This window comes from Rhinatrema bivittatum, chromosome 2 (genome assembly GCF_901001135.1).
Source record: "Rhinatrema bivittatum chromosome 2, aRhiBiv1.1, whole genome shotgun sequence".
NCBI classification, from domain to species: domain Eukaryota; kingdom Metazoa; phylum Chordata; class Amphibia; order Gymnophiona; family Rhinatrematidae; genus Rhinatrema; species Rhinatrema bivittatum.
The window spans coordinates 538893881-538921212 of record NC_042616.1 but is presented as its reverse complement, the minus strand read 5'-3'; the positions used below and the strand labels follow the sequence as shown (position 1 = coordinate 538921212).

Below are 27332 nucleotides of genomic sequence, written 5' to 3'. Positions count from 1 at the left end.
TCTCATGAGGAGCAGCACAGCAGTGCCCTGACTTGCATCTGGATTCAGAGGCAGCGCAACGCCTTTTTGGTGGGGGGGGGGGGGGAGGAGGAGAGCAGCCACCTAAATAAACTAAGTCTCGCCCCCTTACACGCATTCCTTGCGTAAACTAGTGAAGGAGAAAATAATCTTTTTTTTTTTAATTATATTTAAAGCAGGTTCCATTCAGGTACTATAGGTATTTCCCTCCCCCCCCCCCCCCCCTTCGAGGGTTTACAATCCAAGGGCCTGATTTACTGAGGCTTTTCTCCTATTCTATGTCTATGTGAAAAAATGCTTAGTAAATGAGGCCGTTAGATTGTAACAGAGGCGATGGAGGTCACAAGGAGAGACAGAAGGATTTGATCCCTGCGTTCCCTGCCAAAAACAACATGACCACTAGAAGTGTCAGTACTAAGTGACCATTCCGTACTGAGCATGGAGAGAGCGAAGATCATCAAGTACCCAAGAGATGTAATCAGAGACCAAGAAATGCAGCCTAAAGATACTGCAACAGTCCTAATAGTTTGGGCGCCACCTGCATGACTAAAAATCTTCCAGCGTCACCTCAATATTCGGTCTGTAGTTCACTGCACCTTACAGGCTTTAGAAAGAAGCTGTGTGGCACAATGAAAGTATCAAGAAGAGCAACAACAGTACATTTGAGAAACTGAGATCATATTTAACATACCCTGGCTTAAGAGCAAATATTCATTCTTGCCGTGGTACATGCAAGACAAGCCTAACATAAACTTTCCCCCTCAAGCTTTGTAAATATGTGCTCTGCATTCACGGCACACCGGACCCCCTTCCCCACTCCCAACAACCGGTGCGGGGCAGAACTGGGACATTTTTACCCATTGCAAGTACTGAAATAATTACATCTAAAATCCAAATCCAGTTATTCACCTTTCCAACCTCAGCTCCAGGTGAGTTGTGTTTAGTTACTGCTGGTAGATCCTTGCCCAAGAGGGCTTACAATCTAAGAGGCTTATTTACTTAAAGCTCTTCTCCCACTTTGTCTCTATGGAAAAACTGTTTAGTAAATAGGACCCTAAGATTGTAGTTAAGTACATTAAGACATGAGAAATTTCCATACTGGGTCAGACCAAGGGTCCATCAAGCCCAGCATCCTGTTTCCAACAGAGGCCAAAACCAGGCCACAAGAACCTGGCAAGTAACAAAACACTAAATAGATCCCATGCTACTGATGCAATTAATAGCAGTGGCTATTCCCCAAGTAAACTTGATTAATAGCAGTTAATGGACTTCTCCTCCAAGAACTTATCCAAACCTTTTTTGAACCCAGCTACACTAACTGCACTAACCACCTCCTCTGGCAACAAATTCCAGAGCTTTATTGTGTGTTGAGTGAAAAAGAATTTTCTCCGATTAGTCTTAAATGTGTTACTTGCTAACTTCATGGAATGCCCCCTAGTCCTTCTATTATTCGAAAGTGTAAATAACTGAGTCATATCTACTCGTTCAAGACCTCTCATGATCTTAAAGACCTTTATCATATCCCCCCTCAGCTGTCTCGTCTCCAAGCTGAACAGCCCTAACCTCTTTAGTCTTTCCTCATAGGGGAGCTGTTCCATCCTCTTTATCATTTTGATTGCCCTTCTCTGTATCTTCCCCATCGCAATTATATCTTTTTTGAGATGCAGCGAACAGAACTGTACACAGTATTCAAGGTGTAGTCTCACCATGGAGCAATACAGAGGCATTATGACATTTTCCGTTTTATTAACCATTCCCTTCCTAATAGAAACATAGAAATGACGGCAGAAGAAGACCAAACATCCCATTCAGTCTGCCCAGCAAGCTTTCACACATTTTTTTCTCATACTTATCTGTTACTCTTGGCCCTTAGTAACTTTTTGGTTCTATTTCACTTCCACCCCCGCCATTGCTGTAGAGAGTAGTGCTGGAGCTGCATCTAAGTGAAGTATCTAGCTTAATTGGTTGGGGGTAGTAACTGCCGCAATAAGCAAGCTACTCCCACGCTTGTTTATTTACCCAGCCTGTGCAATTCAGTCCTTGTTGGCTGTCTGAGTATAATTCCACTTTACTTCATTCCCCCCTGCCATTGAAGCAGTGAGCTGCGCTGGATATGTATTCTGAGTGAAGTATCAGGCTTAATTGATTCAGGGTAGTAACCGCCATAACAAGCAAGCTATAACCATGCTTATTTGCTTATCCAGACTATGTAATTCAGTCCTTGTTGGTTGTTGCCTGGATATAAATCATCTTTTCTTCATCCCCCCTGCCGTTGAAGCAGTGAGCTATGCTGGATATGCAGTGAAAGTGAAGTATCAGGCATTATTTTGTTTGGGATAGTAACCGCCGTAACAAGCAACCTACTCCCCTCTTTTTTGTGAATACAAATCCTATTTTCCACATTTCCTCTTGGACTTGTCCACATTAAATTTCATCTGCCATTTGGATGCCCAATCTTCCAGTCTCGCAAGGTCCTCCTGTAACGTATCACAACCCACTTGTGATTTAACTACTCTGAATAATTTTGTATCATCCGCAAATTTGATAACCTCACTCATCGTATTCCTTTCCAGATCATTTATAAATATATTGGAAAGCACCGGTCCAAGTGCATATCCCTGAGGCACTCCACTGTTTGCCCTTTTCCACTGAGAAAATTGACCATTTAATCCTACTCTCGTTTCCTGTCTTTTAACCAGTTTGTAATCCATGAAAGGACATCGCCTCCTATCCCTAAGAGCCCCTTTAACCCCGCGGTCATCTAACGGTCTAACTGACACCCTCACGGGTTTCTTACTTCAAATATATTTAAAAAAATGTTTTATTATGAATTTTTGCCTCTATGAACAACTTCATTTCAAATTCTCTCTTCGCCTGCCTTATCAATATTTTACAACTAACTTGTCAATGCTTATGCTTTTTCCTATTTTCTTCAGATTGATCCTTCTTGAAATTTTTGAAGGATTTTTTTTTTGCTAAAATAACCTCTTTCACCTCACCTTTTAACCATGCCAGTAATCATTTTGCCTTCCTTCCACTTTTCTTAATGTGTGGACTACATCTGGATTGCGCTTCTAGGATTGTATTTTTAAACAATGTCCATGCCTGTTGTACACTTTTAACCTTTGCAGCTGCACCATTCATTGTTTTTCTATTTTCCTCATTTTATCAAAGTTTCCCTTTTGAAAATTTAGTGTTAGAGATGTAGATTTACATATTAACCCCCTTCCAGTCATTAGCTCAAATTTGATCATGTTATGATCACTATTGCCAAGTGGCCCCACCACAGTTACCTCTCTCACCAAATCCTGCATTCCACTAAGAATTAAATCTCTAGCATGTCCTGATGTTACATTTACCCAGTCAATATTGGGGTAACTGCAATCTCCCATTATTACTGCACTGCCAAATTAGTTAGCTTCCCCGATTTCTCTTAGCATTTCATCATCTGCTTGACCATTCTGGCCAGGTGGACGGTAGTATACTTGAGGCACTGAAGGGTGAAGTGATGCATGCCAGGTCACAAAGAGCATTGGTAGGACAAGATTTTAACTCTGGCTCTCAGTCCACTACTCTAACCACTAAAGCTACTCCTCTGCATTCCTGGCCTACTGCACATTACCATCCAACTATGATTAGTGGCCCTGAAGGAGCAGAGGTTGTTTTTACTTTTTATGAATACAGATAAAATTACAATCTTTAAAGCTATATGAATTTCTCTGGATTTTACTTTTAGCTGTGGAAAAAATGTGATGCAGATGAAAAGCACATGAAACAAAGGAGTGAATTTTCAAAACATTATGGGGCGGATTTTCAGAGCTCTGCTCGCCTAAATCCGCCCAAAACCGGGCGGATTTAGGCGAGCAGGGCCCTGCGCGCCGGTGAGCCTATTTTACATAGGCTCACCGGCGCGCGCAGAGCCCCGGGACTCGCGTAAGTCCCGGGGTTCTCCGAGGGGGGCGTGTCGGGGGGCGGGCCCGGTCGTCGCAGCGTTTCGGGGGCATGTCGGCAGCGTTTTGGGGGCGGGTACGGGGGCGTGGCTACGGCCCGGGGCGGTCCGGGGGCATGGCCGCGCCCTCTGTACCCGCCCCCAGGTTGCGGCCCAGCACGCAAGAGGCCCGCTGGCGCGCGGGGATTTACTTCTCCCTCCGGGAGGCGTAAATCCCCGGAGAAAGGTAAGGGGGGGGGGGGGGGGTGTAGACAGGGCCGGGCGGGTGGGTTAGATAGAGGAAGGGAGGGGAAGATGAGGGGAGGGCGTTAGAGGATTCCCTCCAAGGCCGCTCCGATTTCGGAGCGGCCTTGGAGGGAATGGGGGTAGGCAGCGCGGCTCGGCGCGCGCCGGCTATACAGAATTCATAGCCTTGCGCACGCCGATCCAGGATTTTAGTGGATATGCGCGGCTCCGCGCGTATCTACTAAAATCCAGCGTACTTTTGCTTGCGCCTGATGCGCCAGTAAAAGTACGCCTATTCGCGTTTTTTGAAAATCTACCCCTCTGCGCGTAAAAAATTAGCAGGACTGAGAGCCAGGGTGCATATCTTGCTTCTCCTTAAGTAGCATGTACTCGTGTATTCCGTTTTCTATAAAATAAAAAATGTGCACATACTTTTACTTTCATGCGTGTATATGCACGTTAAACAAAAGGCGGTCTGAGGGAGAGGTCATGTATATGTCTGAGACTGAACATCTGAAAGTGAGAGAGGGTGCGTGTACCCATTTGTGTGGCTGAGCACGTATGTGTATCTGAGCAAAAGAAGAACATTTAAGAGCAACAAACCTCCTTCTTTCCTCCTGTTAAATCCATGCCAATATCAGGGTACCTGGAAATCAAAAGTCCTTCAGGTATGGAGAGTAGGGGACTTTGTTTTTTTAATCCTTGTTAATTTTAAATTATTGGGTGCTTGTATCTGGTGTTTTGAAATATTTTATTGTTTAGAAATGTTTTATATAAGTTTTTAATTTATTCATCAGCTGTTTTGAAATATTTATTCTTACTATTAGTATGGTTTTATGATTGATGATTTATAAGGAAAAGTGATGTTTGTGTTTTTCCATTGTTGCACTATATACAGAGCCTGGTTTAAGGTTTCCAGTTCAGTTTCTGTCTGCATGTTTTTATGTATACTTTAAGGTTTCCTTATTATGTATCTGCTGAAGGTCTATTTGTGTTCTGCATGTGTGACTGGTATACAGAACTTACATGCTAGCAAAATATCTCACCTCGATCTATAAATTTGGCTTTATCAATTTTCCTAATACGAGGCATACTGATGTTTTAGGGCCTGCTATAATAATTGCAGTGTTGCGTTTTTACAGGTAGGGTTATTGCTGTTTGAGTTATGGCAATTAGTGCTGTTTTGGTATGGAAGGTTTACTATATTGTAATTTGCTTACTCATGACTTTGAGGGCCAAGCCCACACCTGACATGTTACAATAGGCCTAATACCATATGAATTCCAAGCATTTTGGGGTTTTTTACATTTTTGCTGGGTTTTCTGTTTGGCACATGACAAGGCATCTAAATATAATATGTGCTATAATTTTTTTTTACCTCAGAAGACTGCACTTTGAATGTCCTTTTTCATATAAATTCTATTATTATAAGTGCACAATTTTTAATTGTGCGGGGGGGGGGGTGTGTGAGAGTGTGACTGGGGGAGGGGAATAAGGTTATATGGTTTGCCTAGGTCACCTAATACTTTTGCATCGGCCCTGCACAGCAGGATACAGCTCTTATCCCCCATCTCTGCCAGAGCTCAGCAGAAAATGGCAAATTTTCTTTCTCTTCTGGGCCTGCAATAATTGATTCTATTTTCCCCTGCTGAGCCCGGAAGTGATAGCAGAAGAAAAAAGGTGAGCAGCCTCATGAAGAACAGAGAAGGCAGCTTATACAAAAATTATGCATAGACAGTAGTCTTATCTTTCCCTTGTGTCAATCTTAACAATAAAACTAATACCGAGGCCTTTTTTAGATCAGGCATGGATTGTAGTGAGCAGCGTGTCCAGCAGGTGTAGCATGATAAGAAAAAGGTCGAAAACCACTATTTTAAAAGAGCCATCAAAAATTATGCTGCAGTGCATACACTTACCACAAAGATCCCTTTACATCTAAAAGGGAAACCTATCTGGTCTCAGAAGCTCATATGCTACCATGTAGTTTTGGGGTTTTTTTGTTTTGTTTTTTTTAATTGTGCTTTGAAAAACGTTATAACCTACAAAAAAATTCTGTTTTCTTCAGGACAAATACAGCTACTACAATTCTTCACTCAAGGAGGCACGAGTAACAACTTTAGGGGGGGGGGAATAAAAACAATAGAAAAGACATTACATTTTAAAAGCACTATTTGAGAAAAACATTACCTGGTAATGATGGTGTAACTTCCTCCTCAAAGCTGTCATCGGCTCCATCCTCGCCCATTCCAGAAGCCACCGAATCTTCAGGAGCAGAAGCAGAGCCAGGAGTGCTGGGCCTGCTGGCTGAACCAGAGTCACCTTCACTGTTCGATCCGTATCTGTCATGTTGCACAGCTGATCCACTCTCGCTAAAGCTCCTACGCTCCTTCCTGTGCACCCGGGAATGGAGCACCATCTGATGATACGTCCTGAAGATCTTCCCACACTCAAAGCACTCTGTGGACTTGTTCTGAGACGACCTCCTACTCTGGCGTGATGGAGGTCTGTAATCCACGTCACTTGGGCCCTCTGTGCAGCTTTCTCCTACTTGCCCACTAGAGCTTTTCTCTGGGCGACTGATACCTGAACAGCTGCGCTTTTTTGGGTTACTAAAGCTCTGTAGGTCCTGCTCTCGTTTGCGTTTCTCTTGGCTGGTAAGAATGTATTCTCCTTTATCCTTATCATAGGTTACATCTGCATCTGCCAATGCTTCATCCCAGCCCACATACTTTACATACTCCGCCGCCTCGGCTACTTTTCCTTTGGTGGCCAACAGCCAAGCCTGGTAGCTACTGACTGGATCCAGCTCAGCTACTCTCTTCCCAGGCTGCCCACTTGAAGCCTTATCAACTCCCACGTAGGGCTTCAGATTCAGGCACTCTAGGAAGAGCTGCTTGGTTACAGATGGATCCAGGCTTCCGTCAATTAAACCTCTGCCAATTAGTTCAACTTTATTTTCAGTGCTGCCTTCTTCAGTTCTGCAATGCACCATGTTGTGCGCTTTTAGGCTCTCCATGTTTGTAAACAAGTTCCCACACTTCATGCAAACTTCATAAAGAGACAAGCCAGTCATGATGGTTTCTCCCTGAATCACATTGTTGATGGTGGCAATCGGCTCAGAGTCAGTTTTTGGTTTGTTTTTGCTCCCAGTTTTTGGGCCATGTGATTTCATGTGGTTTTTGAGAAACCAGGGTTCTTTAAATCTTCTGCCACAAATATGGCACCCATGATCGAATGATCCTCTATGCTTTTTCATGTGGGCTTTAAGAAACCACGCTTGACTGAAGGACTGACCACAGACTTCACAAGGAAACTCCCCTGCACTCAGCTCACTCTTGCCATTCTCTGGGTAAGGCTCACTGTTAAGTGGCAATGCTGTCGTGATGTGGTCTTTTTCAATGTGATTTAATAAGGTTTCTTCTTTCAGCGTCATATAGTTGCACAGCCTGCATTTGTATGGCTTATGCACTTGCTGGATGTGCTGTTCTAGGTTTTTCTTTCTATCAAACTTGCTCTTGCAAAAGTTGCAATGGTAAGTTCCAGGCTTCTCATCTTCTTCATCTATGGCTGCTGTTGCCCCTGTATCCTTCTTGATGGGTCTCAACAATAACTTGCTATTCTCCAGTTGTGCTGAGCCATTCAGAATCTTGTTGCAGGCAGATGTGCTCTTTGTAGGGCTGGCACATCCATCAAGGCCTTCTGAGGCACCCATCTCACCAAGCTGCACATCTCCCATCTCCACCTCATGTCCCTGACTTATTGTACCCATTCTGTGACTCCGCAGGTGTATCTTCAAGTTGCCTTTCTGAGAAGCTCTGTGGTCACAGTAAGGGCATTTGTATGGCTTCTCCCCAGTGTGCTTTCTCATGTGTTGTGACAGGGAGCTCTGAAAAGGGAAGCTTTTGCCGCAGATAATGCATCTGAAGCACAGTGTTTTTTCTTCCTCTGAATCATTTTTATGCACCTTGGTTGAAGATTCTCGTAATTCCATGTCAAAATCTTTCCTGCGTTCCATCTCTACCACAGCATCAAGTTGGACAGAGTACGTGGTAAATCCTTGCCTAACTGTAGAGGAATAAGTCAGGTTTTCAGTTATATGATTGTACGTGGAGTTTTTATCTCTTCATTTTCCAGATGAAAATATTAGTTCCTGTCAGATGCTCAAAGTCCTAGTATGAGTTTTATACTAGAACATGACTGGAAGCACAATGTAACTGAAATGTTGATGGCAGCCGACACCTAAAGAATGAAAACAAAAACATACAAGAACCATGAATAAAGGATATTACAATACTTGTCAATCATAAATTTAAAAGTGTTACCCCTTTCTGCCGTATATATTTACTAGACAGAACTAAAAGATGGTTTAATAAACAAGAGATAAATTACAGTATATTTAACACTGCACCACTATGCACCATTTTCAAGGTCTTGTTCAATAAGAGTCCAACACAGATACAAATAATTTGCCAGTGTAGAATTTCATGCATAGGAACAGCTCTTAGATATAAAACAAAGACTTTAGGTCTAAAGGGCTTCACCCATTGTGTGTGAGTGATTTTCTTTTCGCACAAATCCTAACAACCCGAGCCCTCAGAACACAAAATATGCACTGCTTATAGCGTCAGGGTTTTCTACAATTCTGTGGGATTCACAATTTGCCTCACAATCTGCTCACCGATGCAGAATCAATCCTCTCTTAAAATGTTCATATAAAAGTACATTTTATATTTGCAATTGAGTAATAAAAAAAAATACTAAAAAAAAAAATCAAAAAAGTTTCTTCTGTAAAAATCAACCCAGAATTCTTAAAGAGTGCCTGAGCAAGATTTAATGGCTATAAACAAAATGAACAGCCAAACCATGATAATCAAAGTCCAAGCAATTCTTTAGTCATTCATAAAAGTAGCTGCAATCAAGGTTGCCAACCGGCTCCAGTTTTTCAGGACAGGCGGAGCAATTCCTGGTTTTACCACAGACCTGAAATTCCTACTTTACTTAGGGTAATTGTATCTACAAGTCCATACACGCAATAGGACAAAGCAAGGATTGGATCCACTTGTTTGTTTTATTTTTTTTGGGGGGGGGAAGGGGGAACATGAAGCCACTTTGCAGCCTTTGCTGTTTTAACATGGTTTACATTATCTACGATGTATAAAAAAACCATTTGGTTTCCAGATGCAATCATTTTTCACTATTTCAATAGCAATATCAGGGCATATTTTGCACTAGAGACATGCTATTGATGTACAGCAAAATGATGATATTTTACTGCAGGATCTACCCTCCCAACCTGCCAGGAAAACTCATGGCCTTCCTATAATGAAAATACACCATGAAGTATAGAACACCACCTGCACAAATCTTCAGACCATTCACCAACTCAGCCTATATTAAAAAGGTATCATAAGGTTCATAAAGTACCATTTTCTTATTTAAAAAAAAAAAAAAAGTATATAAAAATGTACATAAAACAGAGAAATATTTTATATTTTTTACTCCTAGAAATGTACTCACAGTGGGAGTAATGTTCTTATGACTAAATTAAGCTTAAAAAAAAAAAAAACCAAACCAGAAATCCTTAATATAGCTATATTAGTAAGCCAAGCAAGCAGAGTTAAAAATAATTTTAGAAATGAGGGAACAGAATTGCCTCCTTAATGTGGCTTTAACATTTTATGTCTCTGGTTTTACAGTCCTTTATAATTTCATGTAAAATATTTACATGCCCCAAGATAAAAGGCTTGCCTGAAGAATTTCTATGTATAATGCTGTATTCCTGTGGCAATGTCATCACAGTGTGTTTCACACAATTTAAAAATTGCTCAGTCTGGCATCCTCTGCAAGGAACGGTAGAGCTGCCTTTCAAATTCTGATTAACGTGGACATAATAATAGATTGGCAAAACACATCCTACACCGGGGCACCAAGACAGGCAGCCAAGTATGACAACAAATACTGGTGCAAATGTTATTAGAGCATTCATACATTAGTAAAAATAGGCAGCAACTGAGTTTTGATAAGTATGTCTAATGACAATCCACTACCTTCACCATGGAGTCTATTTATCAGAGCGTGTTAGCGCTAAAGCAGATAGCAAAGTGCGTTAAGTGCCTGCATTAGTTAACGCAGATGTCCAGCACACAAATTGAAATCAATGGGCTTGCGTTAACGGTATCCTGCTTTTGTCTACATTAGCATGGGACCATCACATTCAAATTTTTAATGAGTTCATATAAATATAGCACGCTTTACGTTAACCAGCACTTTCATTAAGGCAAACACTTAACTATACTTCCAGAGTTGTAGTTAACAGAGTGCCCCCTTTTAATGCACGGTTCATTAAAGGCTTCATGCCCTTCAGTAAATCATGGGTTAGAAGAGTTGCTGAAAAACAATTTTAATGGGCTTTGATAAATAGAAGCTTCCAGCAACGATTTGCATAAAATGTACAAAAAATTATTTTACAAAGAAATAATACACACAACTGTTCATATTGAAGACTTTATGAATGCTAGATTTCTCAATTCTGTACAAATGTATTCTGTGTTTAAAGAACAGAAAATGTTACTTCTATTCACTAATGGCTTTGAATGATAAGATATCTCCCCACATAGGATACACTATGCTACAGCTAGCAGACCATAAAGAGCAGGCTGAACTAATCCGAAATTTGTCTCTTGATATGCAGTGTTTTTGTTTTACTGAGAGTAGCCAGAACCATATGCCCATGGTGCCACGCACGGCTAAGCCTGTCTCTTTTCACCAGGAACCATCTAGCAGACCTACACGCATACACTTGTTTATTTATTTATTTATTTGTGGACATTTGATATTCTGCTTTTTACCAAGTATGCCCTCAAGACAGATTACTATACAGTTAGTATCCAATTCGCTGTTACCTTCTTCACAGTTCGCACAGCAGTAAGAGTCCAATAGTGTGTAACTTATGGCCTTCAAGAGAGGTAGTCACTTGATTCAGGTGATTAGGTTGGAAAATTGGAAGTTTCTTCCAGGAAAGTTTGGGTGAAGAGCCTTGCTTTACCTTTTTTTTTTTTTTTTTTTAAGTGAGGTAGCAGGACTCAAGGTATAAAGTTAGTGATTATCTTGTTTCAATTTTTTGGTGTGTTGCAGTGGAAGGCTTGGGGTTTATTACGGCACAATCTGACAGAGGCCAGAGTAGGGAAGGAAAGAAAGGCCGACAGAGAATTGGAGTCTCTTGTGGGGAGGTTTTAAAGAGAACTTGGGATAGGTACTCTGGGGCCTGTTTATTCATCCACTCTAAGACAAAGGAGAGAGTTTTGAATTGTATCCTGCATTTGACTGAGAGCCAATGCCCGGAGCCCACCACATAACCAGGCGCCACGCCCAGAGTATCGGGCACATCCTCCAGTAGGAGCTCCAGTGTTAGAGTCGCAGTGCGGCTTCCCTTTTCCCCCCTCATGCTGGCCTGACGCACACGACGGTGGTGTGGTGTGGCCGGGCGGGGGAAGGGGGGATGCACAGTCGCAGCAGAATGACGTCGTGCCTGTTTAAAGGGCTGCGACTGAGGTGCGTCCGGCCTCTTTCTGCACGGCCATCATTGAAGCGGCCACATGGCGCTCGCGAAGCGCAGCTCACTCACGGTGAGATGGCGAATGAGATAACTGGGGTGGAACGGACAGGCGTTATTTCGGGCCCGGACCAGCGGTAAGGGAGGAGGGAACACGTGGCTGTGTCGCAGTCGAAAGAAAGAAAAAAGAAAAAACATGGGGGATGGAGCTCGATTTTAGCAGGGCACACGGCGCCGGGGTTAGCTCGACAATGCTCCATTGGCGGCCTTTTGCGGGATGTTAGGTGACCAGGGCACGGTGGGGAGGGGAGCTCGGACTGCCAGTCAAGGGGGCTAACAAGCGGCTGCAGTTCACCAGCAGCCGGTCCTTATGGCTGCAAGCTTCATTGCCATGGAGCCAGTTGGCTGCGGGGAGGCCATGCTCCTTCACTTTGGAGGGGAGTGGACCTTTGTTTTTGGAGCAGGTCACTGGATTTTGGCCGCTTGCCAGATGGGGGTCCATTCCTTGTGGACTGGTGGGGCTGGTGTTGCGGGTTGTATGGTGTCTTTTGCGGCGGTCCGTGCTGCCAGCAGGTAGTGGGTTCATCTTGCTTTGGGGCTCGTCCGTTAGGGGGAGAGGGACGCACGTCCGGTGCCTGTTCTCTGGGCGGGCCTTGGGGTGGGTCCAGCGGGTCCTCCCTTCGGTCTCACACAGCCGTGCGAGGGGCTGCCCAGGACGCATCATCGACCGTGGGCAGATATGGATTGGTGTACAGATAACCAGCACTGCATCAACAAGGAGCAAAATTGTCTATTTCTTTAATTACTTAATTTATTTTGTTTGTAGTTATCCGTTTTGCTTTTCAGCACCTGTGCATCGAACCGGATTCAACGTCAGCGCTGGGTATTTTTTCCATTCCTGCAGAGATTGCAGTCTGGTTTTGTGCCTGGGGTGGCAGAGGCTGGAGTGGCTTGCCTGGGATCTCAAAGATCGATACTGCAGGGAACGTGGGGACGTGGAGCTCAGATTTGGGCGAATGAGGTCCAAGTGACTGTGGGCATGGAATCAAGCAACCGAGGGTGATATGGGTGTGGAGACAGCATGTGTGCGCACACGTGGCTCGCAGTAGTGTACATAATTTTTGTAAACATCGGGGTCCAGGTGCAGACTGGGTTTCACAAATACATTTGTCGGCGCTGAGGAGAGGCTGCGTTCCCGGGGCAGGGCCAGAAGCTGTGTCGTAAATAGCTATCTTTCCGGGGGGGGGGGGGGGAGAGGCAGGGTTTTTTCGCATCACGTCTTCCCCTTTCATTGTCGGCGGGTAAGGGCCGATGTTTTCGCTTCCCCGCCGTCTTGGCACAAGCTGGACCAGGATGGGTGCCCGGCTGGCATCTGTCTAGATCCTGTGTTTTGCTCTCTGGAGTGGTTTCCCCGGGTGGCGCATGGGGTTGTCGTCTACCTCGTTGGGTTGTGTGGGATTTTTTTTCAGAGGAATAGTTTGGCGCTTCAGGGAGGAGACGGCTGACTGCGGCCGCTGGTGTGACACAGACTGCTGTTGACTCTTGGCGGTCGAAAGGTTGGGAGATTCTCTGGGATTGCGCAAGCGGCCCCTCACCCCTGCACCATCGGGGCAATGGGGAGGCGTGTTGATCACAACGAGTGTGCCAGTGCAATGCCACAGAGAGTTTTGAGCAGGGCTTAAGGAGGAGGTGCGGCAAACATGTTCTGCGTCGCCGTGTCCTGGGACCGCTCTCACTCAGCCAGGGGGTTTGTCCCTGCCACACGAGCCAGCATGGGGCTCAAGCAGGTCGATGCAACACGTGCCCCCCATCAGGCCAGGGCCCCTCAACACCCACTCAGTTACAGGGCGTGGATATGACCACTGGGAGGGGGAGAGGGGCCAATGGCGAGCTTTGGTTCCTGCAAACCTTTCCCCCCCCCCCCGGTCTGGGCTCATTTCCCTAGCTATCCCCCCAAATGGCCTTCATGGCAGGGGTCAGCACCCGCTCAACCGGGCAGAGTGCAGCTCAGATCTTGGCACTTGACACGGGGAACTGCCATACGCAGAGGCTTTAAGTAAGTCATCCTGGGGATTGGGCTGGTTGTTAGCATGCGAGTATTCCGCAGGCTTCTGTCTGGGGGTGGCAGGAAGAGTAAGGAAGAGGGAGGAGAAAGGGCAGATTGGTTTCTAGCTCGGGTCCTGCATAGGACACCTACATTCATGTTCGTTACCTGATGGTTGTCTGACACGGCCTGCCTGGGATGGCTTGTAGGCAAGCAGGGCTCCTTCGGTTCATGCTAATTTATCTTAGCCATGGGAGAGTGTACCTAAGTCATGAAGGAAGAAACAAAAGAGACTGTATACCGACATCTGTCGGATCCTGAGGGCAAGAGGAGGAAGAGAACCGGCAAGAAGTGGAAGAAGAGGAATGAGATGGGAGGTAGGGAAAGAAAGATTTCCAGGGATGTAATCAGCATGACGCAGGTATTCCTGAAATTAATTAGCATACTTGGTCAGGACGATACGTCACAATGTGGCCCAATTCCAAGGGAATGAGCAGGTTATTTATTTATTTATTTATTTATTTTTAGTTTTTCTATACCGATTTTCCTGCATAACATGCATATCAAACCGGTTTACAATACAACTGAATAAGCAGGAAGTAAACTTCCTTAGTCTAATACATTTAAACATCTTTAACTAAATATTTTTTTAAACAGTGCAAAATCATTAAAATGATTAACTTATTAACGTAAACATATACATACAGTTATGAGCACAAAGGGGAGCACAAAGGGGAAAACCCTTTGTCGCGCTCCCCTTCGTCGTGCGATGCCTGGAGTACTGCTTGTTACCATTTGCGTCCTTGATCCTGTGAGCAGGGTGCCCACTCAGCAAGGGCAGACATAGAGTCTGCATCATGGCTGTTGCTGGCATACCTGAGCAGTTGTCAAACACCTGGTTTCCATTTAAAAAGGGGCCTTCTGTTACGATGGGTGTATTACAATAGGGTGTTCTATTTCTTGCGCAGGCTCATTCAACACCTTCCTATGTGACGACTGGGGAGGCACTGGACCTTGTGTCGCTGGTTCACTATCCAGAGGACACCATGCTTATGGGAGGAGTGGGTATACCTGAAGGCTGTCAGTTATACAACACATTTTTGCGAGAGGGCCTATTGGTTCGGCACCTCCTTGCCAGTAGACAAGTCTAGTGGCACGGTAGCGGTCCTTGTCTTCTGGGGATAGAGCTTGGTCCCGGACTCCCAGTCTATGAGTTGATGCGACTGGACAAGCTGGTCTGGGGTCCTGGGGTCCCGGGTCCCCGTCCCCCCCCCCCCCCCCCAAGGGCAGCCTGGTCTTCATTGTGAGGGTTCTTCCCAGGGGCTGGAATCTCCCCCCATGTAACCGTTCCATGGTGGGTTAGGTTAGCAACCACCATCGGCAGATGGGCCAGGTCACTGGGGTGGAACTAGCTTGTAGTCGGGCTCCTCAGGGAATTTGGCAGTCTTTGTTCAGGGCGGGGCAGCGAGCAATGAGTAATGCCATTGGCAAGGAACTGTCTGTCACCAGGGCTTGTTGGCCCCGGTGTGGCACCCCATTCAGCGATCGGGCAGTCACCTGGCTTGAACAAGGCGGGTGATCAGGAAGTCCTGGAAATGGTTACCTCCCAGATGGGTAGGGCCTTGCCTTGTTGCAGCGGGCCTCAGGACTGAGGTGGTGGGCAGCTTGCACAAGCCGGGCACTGTGCCACACAATGGCATAGTGTGATGGCTGGGTTGTAGGGGTATGCGGGGGGACCAGCTTGTTACTCTGCCGGGGCAGCGAATGACGATATTTGCCCCTCTGGAGGCATCAATTGACACCTTGGAGACAACAATCTGGGAACTATGCTCAGGAGCTCAGGCTCCTGGACTATGAGGAATGACATCGCGAACATCTGGTCCTTACTGTCCCATTCTTTGGAGCCTTGCATGTCGGCAGGCTTGCAGTGCCATCGTGGATCGCATCACAGACGAGGGGCTTTTAGCGGGAGGATGTCGGTGTCTTGGTTGCCGCGCTATGCCTAGGATCAAGATGCTCAGAGACTGATCAGGGGTCGTATTGTCAGGTCATCGGTGGACAGCTGCCTGGAGTCTGGTGGCATATCCAGTTTTGGCCGCGACTCCATGCGCAGTCTCACGTCTCCGTGCTCGACTCACGCACAAAAAGGGGACAGCTGGTCCCCCCACTTCACTGGAGTGGCTTCCCATCGGGCAGATGCCAATTTTGGCAGTCTTCGAGAGATGTTGTGTCACATGCCCACGGAACAATCATCGTGTTCAGGGCGGGGCAGCGAGCAATGAGTAATGCCATTGGCAAGAAACTGTCTGTCACCAGGGCTTGTTGGCCCCGGTGTGGCACCCCATTCAGCGATCGGGCAGTCACCTGGCTTGAACAAGGCGGGTGACCAGGAAGTCCTGGAAATGGTTACCTCCCAGATGGGTAGGGCCTTGCCTTGTTGCAGCGGGCCTCAGGACTGAGGTGGTGGGCAGCTTGCACAAGCCGGGCACTGTGCCACACAATGGCATAGTGTGATGGCTGGGTTGTAGGGGTATGCGGGGGGACCAGCTTGTTACTCTGCCGGGGCAGCGAATGACGATATTTGCCCCTCTGGAGGCATCAATTGACACCTTGGAGACAACAATCTGGGAACTATGCTCAGGAGCTCAGGCTCCTGGACTATGAGGAATGACATCGCGAACATCTGGTCCTTACTGTCCCACACCAGGCTTATGTGCCTGGAGATCATCCCCCTCCCCCCACCCACTATTTCTCATACAAAGCTAACGACTCAGACCGTGGACTAGGAGACTGAATAGGGTCAACTGTCAGATCGGTAGGTGGGCCTCCGAGTGAAGGGAGGGTCACCAGGTAAGGCACAAAATGGGCGGACGTCCAGTGGCAAGATTTATTTAGGCGGACAGAGTCCATCTTTCGGACACTTTGTTAGGATATATTCAGCAAAGCCGAAGTTCCAGGCTGTTTGGAATTGACGGCAGCCGCAGCTAGTTGGGAGAGCATGAGGTAAGGTGGCGGGTTTCCCTCATGCTCGTGGTGGGTTTCCCGGGCTGGTAGGGGCATTTCGGACGTGGTGCCAATAGGCATCACAGTCCAGGTCAGAAGTTAACTTGTGCCTTGGATGGTGCTGGGAGGGGCGTTCCTACACCAGAGGTCTGGGGCCCCTTGCCTGGGGACAAGGCAGGGGCCTGGTGCAATGTTTCCTTGCTGGGTTATTGCGGTGGATAGCAGAAGTGGTGGTCGCCATTTTGCCAGAGATTTGTTCGTATCCATCCTCTAATATTTCTTATTATAAATTGAATGGTTTAAGGTGTATTATTACTGAATTTATCATTTATCTTGTGAAATAATTTCAATGTAAACCATCAAATTTTTCAATCACAATGGTTTATTTGTGTAATAAATTTAAAATGCAATAAAAAAAAAATAAAAAAAAAAAAAGAAGTGGTGGTTGCCTTGCTTGGTTATTGTGGCAGGCAGTGGAGGTGCTGGCATAGCCTGGTCTTTGGGCAACTGCCATACCGGCTTGGGTTCCAGTTTGTAGAGGGATATATTTATCTACTGTTAATAAATCTGCAGCCCTTTTATCCAATATCTGTCTTTGTGGTTATTCTGTGGTATTAAAATATATATATGCAGGTATCGCGGTGGGTCAGAGGTGACTGGGAATGGGAGGGATGCAGATGGGACTATACGACAGTCGCAGCTGCCAGAGTTTTATGGTTTTGTACGATCTGTTGCTTTGGCTCCTACCAGAATTCTCACAGCTGTACTCTGTAGGAGCTGGTGGCACTTGATACTATATTGTGAGATGCTGTTGAATAGAGTCAGTTCTGCTGGTGATTAATGCATGGATCAATCATAGTGGCAAGATTGTGTTTATCAAGGTAGTTGCACTGTTAATGGATCTGGCACAGATATATGAATGAGGTTCTTACCATCTTTGTGATGTGGGTTTCCATACTGAGATCCTGATCAAGTTGAACCCCTAAGCTTTGTACTGAATCTTTGGGATATAATGGGGTACCTAACAGGGTGGATAGCGTAAGGGGTGACCTTGGCGGTTGATCCAGAGGAATTCTAATTTGGAGAGGATCAGTTTGAATTTATGGTCGCTATGACATTGGGCTATTGCTGTGAAACAAGTATTGAGATTAGCAATGGAGGAAGTTTGGTCAACTCAGTTTTGACATAGATTTGAATGTCATCCACAAATTAGGGATAGCAATACAGAAAGACTGAATGAGGACACAGATAGAGAGAATATAAATACTGAAAAGGATCAGGGAGAGGACTGAACCCTGGGGCACTCCACACACAAGCTCTCTGGGTTTGAAGGAACTGTTGGCCTAAGTAACAGATTGCGTTCTATTAGACAGAAATGACTCAAATCATTTAAAGATAGTGTCTTCGATGCCAACATCTCTTATGCGCCGAAGCAGGAATTGGTAATTGATAGTATCAAAGGCAGTTGGCAGATCTAATAGAAAAAGTAAAAAGAGTGGCCACTTAGCTCAGCATGTAGGTGAATACTATTTGACATGGCCAATATGATGAATTCAGTTCCATTTTCTTACCTGAAGCCAGATCGGTGGCCATGTAGGATGTTGAGGTCCTTTAGGAAGTCAACAAGTTAGAGGTAAATCACTTCCTCCACTAGTCTGGACAAGATGGGAAAGCTAGAGAGAGGGTGATAGTTGTCAATTACTTTCTCGTCAGAGCCAGGTTTCTTCAGGGTAGGTTTAATGATTGCCATTTTTAGTGAATGGGGAAAGGAGCCTTGGTTTAGAATGGCATTTATAATAGTTGATAGCCAGGGGACTAGGTCATGCTTCAGATTGCAGGTAAATCTGGGGGCGATAGGATCCAATGGATTCATGGACTGACTGGAGGATTTTCTCCACTTTTGTGGAGAGTTTGTGCTAAAATTGGATAGTTAGATACTATCAGGAAGGAGGTGTGTTGGTTTGCCCAAAGTTTGGAAGGTGGTAAAAGCCTTGCTGGGGTGATCAGGAATTGAGATGAGTGAGGTAGCGGTGGGGGCATCCAAGAAGGATCTAATAGTTTGGATAGATCTGTAATTAGATTATGTGCAATAAGGGCCACCCTCCCTTCAAATGACCAATTTCCATGAAATGGGTCCTTAGTTCGTAAACAATAAAGGTCTTCAGTACTGAAAACCTAAACCAATTGATTAATTCAGTTAAAATGCACCTTACAACATTCATCCAGAATGCTTGACTGACTAGATGGCACAGAGACTTTATAATAAATAAAAAAAAAATAATAATAATAAATAATGGTTTTCTCATCCAGTGGAGCAGCAAACTATTATGCCATTACTCTAAAGGTGGAATGGGAGGTGTCTTACTGCATCAACTTGCAAAAAAAAAAGAAAAGCTATGCATTGCTCTGTATGTAACATTTATCAGGTATTTTATTATGTTATTATGTCTTGTGTCTTAGCTTTTATGATACAATACAAAAGAAAGGATCATATTGACAACAACTGAAATCCTACTCACATATATAGCTAGAGAAAGTCATTATCAAATAATGGACTTCCAGTGGTCTAATTCTTACTTTAATAACCATCTGAGCAAACCCCATCACTGAAACCAAAATGGTATTAATATAGTGCTGACGCACTGCTGTATTGAGTCTACAGTGTGTGACATATCAAAAAAGTAAAAAATATTTGTTTGATCATTATGCAAATGACAAAATAGAACACTTTGATCAAGCTACTCTGTACCTACATAAATCCCTCAACTACTGAGGATGACAAGGATAAAAGTTTAAACAGCAATGACACCCAATTTTTCTCAATCGATTCTAAAGATTTCAGAACTGAACCAACATGTAGGATGAGCTCCATATCTGGGAACTTTTGATTTCCAATCACCCTCAAATTGTCATGGGTTTGTGGGAGGGAGGGAAGAGGTGAGCTGTATGTGTACAAACTTTCTCCTCTCTCATAAACACACCACCCATGTTCTCTCTCGGGTCTCTAACTCTTCCACATATACATGCCCACTCGCATGAACACTTGCTTCTCCCTCTAAACACATCCATGCTCATTCACATTCTCACTTCTATCTCTCTTCCATACACAAATATTCACTACTCATTCGCTCTCTCTCCACCTGTCCCACCAACAGCAGCAGCAGCTCCCTCCTTTGGGCCTGCATGGCTTACGGGGAGAACTCCTCTTTCTTCTAGCCATGTGGGCTGATACTCCCCCTGCTCCTTCTTCTTGTGGCTGATGCTCTTCCAATTTTTTCCTGCCCACACGAGCCTTGGTGACTACTTCCTCCAAAGCCTGTGAAGCAGAGGACAACTTCAGCAGCAGTACCCGGGGTTTTCCCTTCAGAATTCTAATATCTCAGAGTCAGATCTGGAGAGTTCCCAGGCATGATGAACAGCATTGACCTGTCCTTGACCGCCTCCTCCATCCCATTCTCAACTGACCTCACTCTGTCCAACAAGCATGAATTTAACAGTAGGCTAACTGCCATGCTTTACTGTGCCAATGGGCAAGTGTTTAACTAATAGGACTTTTCCTTAAGAAAATATCAACCAATCCCTTGATATAGGCTGTTTCATTCATTTATTTATTATTTAAAGGTTCTTATAGTCTGTCTCCCAGCTGTCGTGCTGAAAGCTGGTGGTAAGTTTGGACTTGCTGGGAAGAAGTGCTTAAATCTTGAGACAAAAAAAATTCTTTGGAGCATTAAACTATTGCTGGCTGTTTATATTGTTTTCTAGTTTTAAGGTTAGTATTTGTTTGCCAGTGTTAGAAAAGTTTATGTGGTGAGAAAACAGACTGATTCTGTGAGCTGGTAAACGATAGTATTTGTTTGCCAGTATTAGAGATGTGAGTTTGCAAAGGCCACTTACTTGATCTGAGAAAATAAGAGTTCAGGTTCCTGAGCAGCCAGTCGCTAGTTTGATTCACACCCCAGTCTCATTTTTTGATATACAGATATCGCCCCCACTGGGAGGAAAGTTTTCAAAACAAGTCAGCTAGTCACTTAAAATAACAATCAATTAACCTTGATTTCAGAGAGGTGACTAATTTTAATCCTGTTGCTGGTCATTCACTACATTAATCATGTATTCAATTTAAAAACCATAGATTAACAGTTAATAAATACATTTAAAATCCCTAGTCATATTTAACCACCCTTAAATTAAAACATACCTACTCCTTAATCAGCCTTTTAAGACTTTATCAACTCAACAAATTAAGATGGAAGCAGGCAGCGAGTGCACGTGTATGATTATCCACCTGTTGGTGGGAGATTGTATATGTGCACATGGTGCACAGAGATCCTGACTCTTATAGCATGAGCCTGATCTCTGGAGGAGCTAAGGTAGATAGAGAGGAATACTGAAGAGACCTTCAGGGACACAGTAGAGCGGTCCCAACTCCAGTCAAATAGCCCTTGTGCTGCTCCAAAAGAGCAATTTCACCTGGCAGGAGGTGATCCAGTAGCTAGGAACTGCCCTCCAGGTAATGCTTTATCCTCTTATATCGAGGACGTGTCTCCAGGGATCAGTGCCTAGGAGGAAAGGGTTAGGGCAACCATTGTAGGGGGTGATCTGATCATTAGGAAAGTAGATAGCTGAGTGACTGGTGGGCATTAGGATCACTTGGTAATCTGCCTGCCTGGTGCAAAGGTAGCAGACCCCCATCCACCACCTAGATGAGATTTTAGAGAGTGCTGGGGAGGAACCGGCTGTCATGGTACATGTGGGTATCAATGACATAGGAAGGTGCAGGAAAGAGGTTCCAGAGGCTAAATTTAGGCTCTTCGGTAGGAAACTGAAATCTAGAATTTCTAAGGTTGAATTCTCAGAAATGTTCCTCATTCTGCACACAGGACCCCAGAGGCAGGCAAAGCTCCCGAGTTCCAATGCATGGATGAAATGATGGTGCAAGGAAAGAGGGTTTTTAGGAACTGGGAATATTCTTGGAAGAGAGAGCTAATTGTGAAAGGATGGGGATCCAACTTAACCTGAGTGGAACCTGGTGCTAGTGCTAACTTTTAAAAAGGAGACAGAGCAGCTTTTAAACAAGAGCATGGGGGAAAGCCTGAAGTCATTCAGCAGTGCATGGTTTAGAGCAGCGGTTCTCAACAGATGTGTCGTGACACACCAATGTGTCGGCAAGCATTCGCAGGTGTGTCGCCACACTTCCCGATCTCCTGCTGATCCAGCTGCTCCCCCTGCCCCAGCAAAATAGGAAATCATCCTCCAGTCGGGCTTAAAATGCTGACAGCCCGGGCGGAACGCAGCAAGAGAGCTGGAGTCAGCGGCACCATCATGGTCTCATCTTCCCGCCCCCGCAGCCCGGAAGAGGAAGTGGTATGCAGCGGCCACGTGCATGGGAAGAAAATACCATGGCAGTGCGTGCAGCATCAGCCCAAAGAAGAGAGGCATGGCCTGATGAAGAGCAGAATGGTGCGGAGCAAAAGAGGAGCAATGTCAGCCTCTACAGGCCCTCGCGGCCTCTCTTTTCTCGAGGCCGCGAGGGCTGGATGTAGAGGAGGCTGCTGCTGCCGGGAGGGCTAGAAGTGGAGAAGGCTGCTGTTGTCGCTAGTTCGGTGGGGGTAGAGAGTGAATGAATAAGCAAGCATATGTGTTTGAGATCGGGTGGGTGTGTGTGTGAGAGAGAGCATGTATGTGAGTGATTGAGAGCCTGTATGTGTAAGTGTGTGATTGAAAACCTGTTTGTGTGAGAGTATGTGTGTGTGATTGAGATCATTTGTGTGTAAGAGAGATAACATGAATGTAAATGTATGATTGAGAACCTGTATGTGTGAGAGAAATCATTGTATGAATGATTAAGAGCCTGTGTATATAAATAAGAGAGAAAGCATGTGTGTGTGTGTGTGTGTGAGATTGAGAGCCGGTATAGGTGAGAGAGTATGTGAGTATGTGATTGAGAGCCTGTTGGTAAGTGTGTGAATGAGAGTCTATATGTGTAAGAGAAAGAGACAAGCATGGATGTGTGTGATTGAAAGCCTGTGTGTGTGTAAGTCTTGAAAAGACAGACAGCATGTGTGTAAATGTGTTATTAAGAACCTATATAAGTGAGAGAGAAAAAGCATGTGTATATGTGCATGATTGAGACCCTATGTAAGTGGGAGAGCGAGCATGTGTATATGTGTGTGACTGAGAGCCAGTGTGAAAAAGAAAGGTTGGGTGTGACAGAGAGAGGAGAAGGTTGCAAGCAAACCATCAATCCTCCTGCAAATTCAAAACAATCTCTGGGCACCTGGATATCAAACGTTCCCAGGTATGCAGAGCAAAGCATTATTTTATTCTTATTTTTCATTATTGGGACTGTGTCTTATTTTGAAATATTTTATTGGTATCTACAAATTTTTTATATGAGTTTTTAATTATTGGATATTCCATTCATCAGCTATTTTGAAATCTGTTCTTTTTGTTAGTATGGTTTTACTGCTACTGATTTTATAATTCTTGATTTGTTTTATGAGGACAGGTGATGTTTCTCTTTTCCTTTGTTATACTGCATACAAAGACTCTGGCTTGTTGCGGTTTCCAATTCAGTTTTTGTCTGCATGTTTCTAGTTATACTTTATGGTGTCTTTTTATTCTTTATTAGATGAGGGGCTGCACATGTGATTGAGGTGAGATATTCTACTGGTGTGTAGTTTCTGTGTAGAGCTTTATAGCAGTCTGGCTTGTTCTATTTGCCTAATAATTGTAGTATTGGAGTTTTAAGGCCTGGTGTAATATTTTCAGTGTTGCGTTTTCTTAGGTAAGGTGGTTATTGTTTGAGTGCTAGAATGTGGTGCTGTTCTAGTTTACTACTAATGTAATTTCTGTTCAGAAAGCGTACTTATCTTTCCCTTGTGTCATCCTCAACAATATAAAAAAAAAAAAAAGGACCAGTATTACTTTTATTTTTGCTGTGGATTTACCACCCAATTTATTAACCCATCAAGAGATCCCCAAAATGAAATATTAATATCTTGCTAGGCAAAAAAGGTTACACACATCTAAAAATCACATACACCCATGCCTCTGTTATTATTCCCAGCCAATATTCCCCTTTGTATGGTCCCAAAGACATAAGGAGCAAGGGCCACCTCTACCTATGGGCAAAACGGGCAGCTGTCCTGGGCCCTGCATACCAGGGAGCTCACTGCATGAGCACAAATCTCAGGCCAGCAGGGAGACCCCTCAACTTCCTACTCCATCACTCCCCCCTCCTACAGGTCAATACAGTAAAGTGAGGCCGCGGTTACCCTGCTTCTAACCCGCTTTCTACTCACTTTTCGGCCGCGTTAGTCCAACCCGCGATCCACTATCCGCTTTAACCCATTCTTACCGCCTCTTTAAATCACCGGGTAACCCCTTCCGCCCGCGGCATGTGAGATGTAAACGATCGAATTAGCTATTCCCTCCCATACAGTAACGCGCGCCCCGACTATCGCTTTTTTAACCTGCAGTTTTGCCGCGCGTTTAACCTGCTAACTTACCGCCTACTCCTTCCCCTGCGTTAGAGGCAGGGGTAAGGGTAGTCGGCAAACTTTCCCCCAGCCCCCGCTCACCTGCCCTGGCCGCGTCCATGGGTGCTGGTCTCCGGGGCAGCCCCAGTCCTCTCCCCCCTCCTCCCGAAGCAACGAAAGCAGAAAAAAAGCGAAAAAAGCGAAAAAGCGAAAAAAAAAAAAAAAGTAGCAACGAAGCGACTTACTTTTCTTGCAGCCCTCCTCCGGAGATGGACCGCAGCTCCCCTGCCTCCTGGAGGCAGCTGCCGGCGAAGATGGATGCCTGCACGGGCGAAAGCGGCCCCTGTGCATGCAATTGGGCCGCTCAAGGCGTGACATCATGACGTTTGGCGTCACGGCATGTGACGTCACATGTTGAGCGGCCAAATTGCAAGCACAGGGGCCGTTTTTGCCCGTGAAGGCATCCATCTTCGCCGGCAGGGCCACTTTCGCCGCCGGCTGCCCCCTGGGAGGCAGGGGAGCCGCGGTCCGTCTCCAGAGGAGGGCTGCAAGAAAAGTAAGTCGCTTCGTTGCTTTACACTTTACATGTCGTTTCACCAGGCCTCTCTCCCCCCCTCCATGCGCCTTGCTTCGGGAGGAGGGGAGAGAGGACTGCAATCCCGGACGTACGAGAACCGTCCACTTCCTGGTACCTGTCATTTCAAATGTCATTTGAAATGACAGATACCAGCGTGTCCGTGAAGCGTTAGGCCAGCGCACCCAGGATACTGTATAGCGCTCTATACAGTAAAATGTGTTGCGCGGGCCTAACGCTTCACGGACGCTTCTTGGACGCAGCTTGCATTTGCATGACATTTCAATACGGTATCGAGCGGTAGGTGAGCCGGACTGTGCGTGCGGCAACCGCGGTTGCGCCCGGCACTAACGCAGCTCTTCCTACCGCTCCTTACTGTATCGGCCTGCTAGGTAGGAAACAAGAGGGATAGAAGGCGAGCCTGAAACAGAAAAAGCCAGAGAAAAGCCACTCTGCTCCTTAATTCAGTCCTTCCCTTTTTGTCACATTCAGAGGCTGGAGAGGAAGGGTAAATCTAGAGCAGACACTGCACAGCAAGGAACAGCCAATCTGCTCCCTAATCCAGCCCTGCCTCTCCTCTAGTTCCCAGAGAACAGGAGGGGGAGGGGTGAAGATAGAGTGGACAGCAAAGAAAAACTGGTCCACACATCCTGGAAGAAGGCAGATGTATGCTTGCATCGGCGTGCAAAGACCAGAGGAAAGTAGAGGTGTGCATACGTGCCAGAATGGGGCTGGACTGCCTTCTCGTCAAATCGGCAGACAGGACGAAAGCTGCAACAGTGGGCCAGCAGCATTAGATTACTGGGGGGGGGGGAGGGGTGAAGAGTGCTGGAGTCGGGAAGGCAAGGAAAGGTGTCAGTCAATAGCAGCCTAGAGGTTAAGAGTCTAGAGGACTGAGACTCGGGGAAGCCAGGATTCAAATCCTGCCTCTGCCAAGGATGACTTTTATGACCTCGAACAAGTAACCTTTCACTGCGTCAGATACAAAGCTGCATTACAGCTTTACTGCATAGCAAACAGCGTTTACTATGCAGTAAAGCAAGTTTGCTTACCTATAAACAGGGTTCTCCGTAGAGAGCAACATGAATTAGCCATTACGCATGCGTTACAATATCTGATGGCACCGACAAAACTTAGCTCTCTGAGCTCAGTAAAATTTTACTGAGCATGGCCAGCAGTTCCTGTAATCATTTATTTCTACATTTTTATAGACCGTCATTCAGAATAGACCATCATAACGGTTTACATAATGAAATAATTAAAGGAAATACAGCACACTGGCTATTGAGCCCCTCAGTCTCTTGCACAGCTTAAACTTTAGGAAGATAATTAATTCTCCAGGGAGGCAGGTGGGTACGTAGTACGGCTAATTCATTCTGCTATTTACAGAAAACCCTGCTTACAGGTAAGCAAACTTGCTTTCTCCATCAACAAGCAGGTATGAATTAGCCATTACACACGGGGAATCCCAAGCTGAGGGATGCACAGCAAAGCAAATGTTTTAGACAACCCGAACCCACCAAATGAGAATGGACCACTAGGAAAACAGGCTATGCAAAACTGCCTGTCCAAAGTTACTTTCTCTTCGAGACATACTATCCAGAAAGTAGTGGGATGTGAAGAAGTGAACCTCAAGTAGCAGCTCTGCAAATGTCTTCAAAAGAAGTGGCACTGAAATGAGCCATTAAAGTCACCATGGCCCTCACTTGATATGCCTTGACGGAGTCTTTCAGCTGTATGCCAGCCACCACATTATAGGGTGCTATACAGTCTACTAGCTAATTGAACAGAGTTTGTTGGGCAACTGCCCATCCCAAACTATTGGGATCCAAGAACATAAACATTTGAGAAGCTTGACAGCAAGTTAAGAGTTCTCCAGGTAATACGTCAGGGATTGTTTATAGTTCAAGGAGCATAGAGCCTATTTTCCTTTGTGCACATGCAGTTTTGAAAAGAATGTAGGTGGCACATTGGCTTGATTAACATGAAACACAGATACCACTTTTGGAAGGAACTTAGGATGAATTGGTAGATCCATCCTATTGTGAAACGAATAGCAGATATTTGTTCATTCCAAAGTTATAGTCATGAGAAACAGGTGGAAAACTTCCAAGTTTGCTAACTTAAGAAGTTCGAAAGGAGGTTTCATGAGTTGGGCTAGGACAAACAAAGGTTCCAAGGCACTGCAGATTTCCTAACCAAAGGCTTCAAATGCCACAATCCTTTATGAAGGAGGTGGAGATAGATCATAACACAGCCATTATTTAGTAGCATGGGATCTAATTAATGTTTGGGTACTTGCCAGGTATTTGTGACTTGGATTGGCCACTGTTGGAGACAGGATACTGGGCTTGATGGATCCTTGGTCTGACTCAGTATGGAATATCTTATGTCCTTAATTTTTCCTAAAGAGGTGTTAAGGACTGAAGATTCACTTGGGCCACATTTATTTATTTATTTATTTTGAATTTTTATATACCGGCATT

The 27332-nt window shown here is 45.2% G+C and overlaps 1 protein-coding gene across 6 annotated transcripts in view; it reads right to left on the bottom strand.

Annotated features, from left to right (window-relative positions):
• ZNF516 (zinc finger protein 516) overlaps window positions 1-27332 on the bottom strand; it is a 237981-nt gene that overhangs the window by 103514 nt on the left and 107135 nt on the right. For all 6 annotated transcript variants that reach the window (XM_029590853.1, XM_029590849.1, XM_029590852.1 and 3 more), the window contains one exon: window positions 6380-8431. In XM_029590853.1, the coding sequence (XP_029446713.1) occupies window positions 6380-8207 (1828 nt within the window). In that variant the 5' untranslated portion in view covers window positions 8208-8431. The remainder of the gene's footprint in view (window positions 1-6379; window positions 8432-27332) is intronic.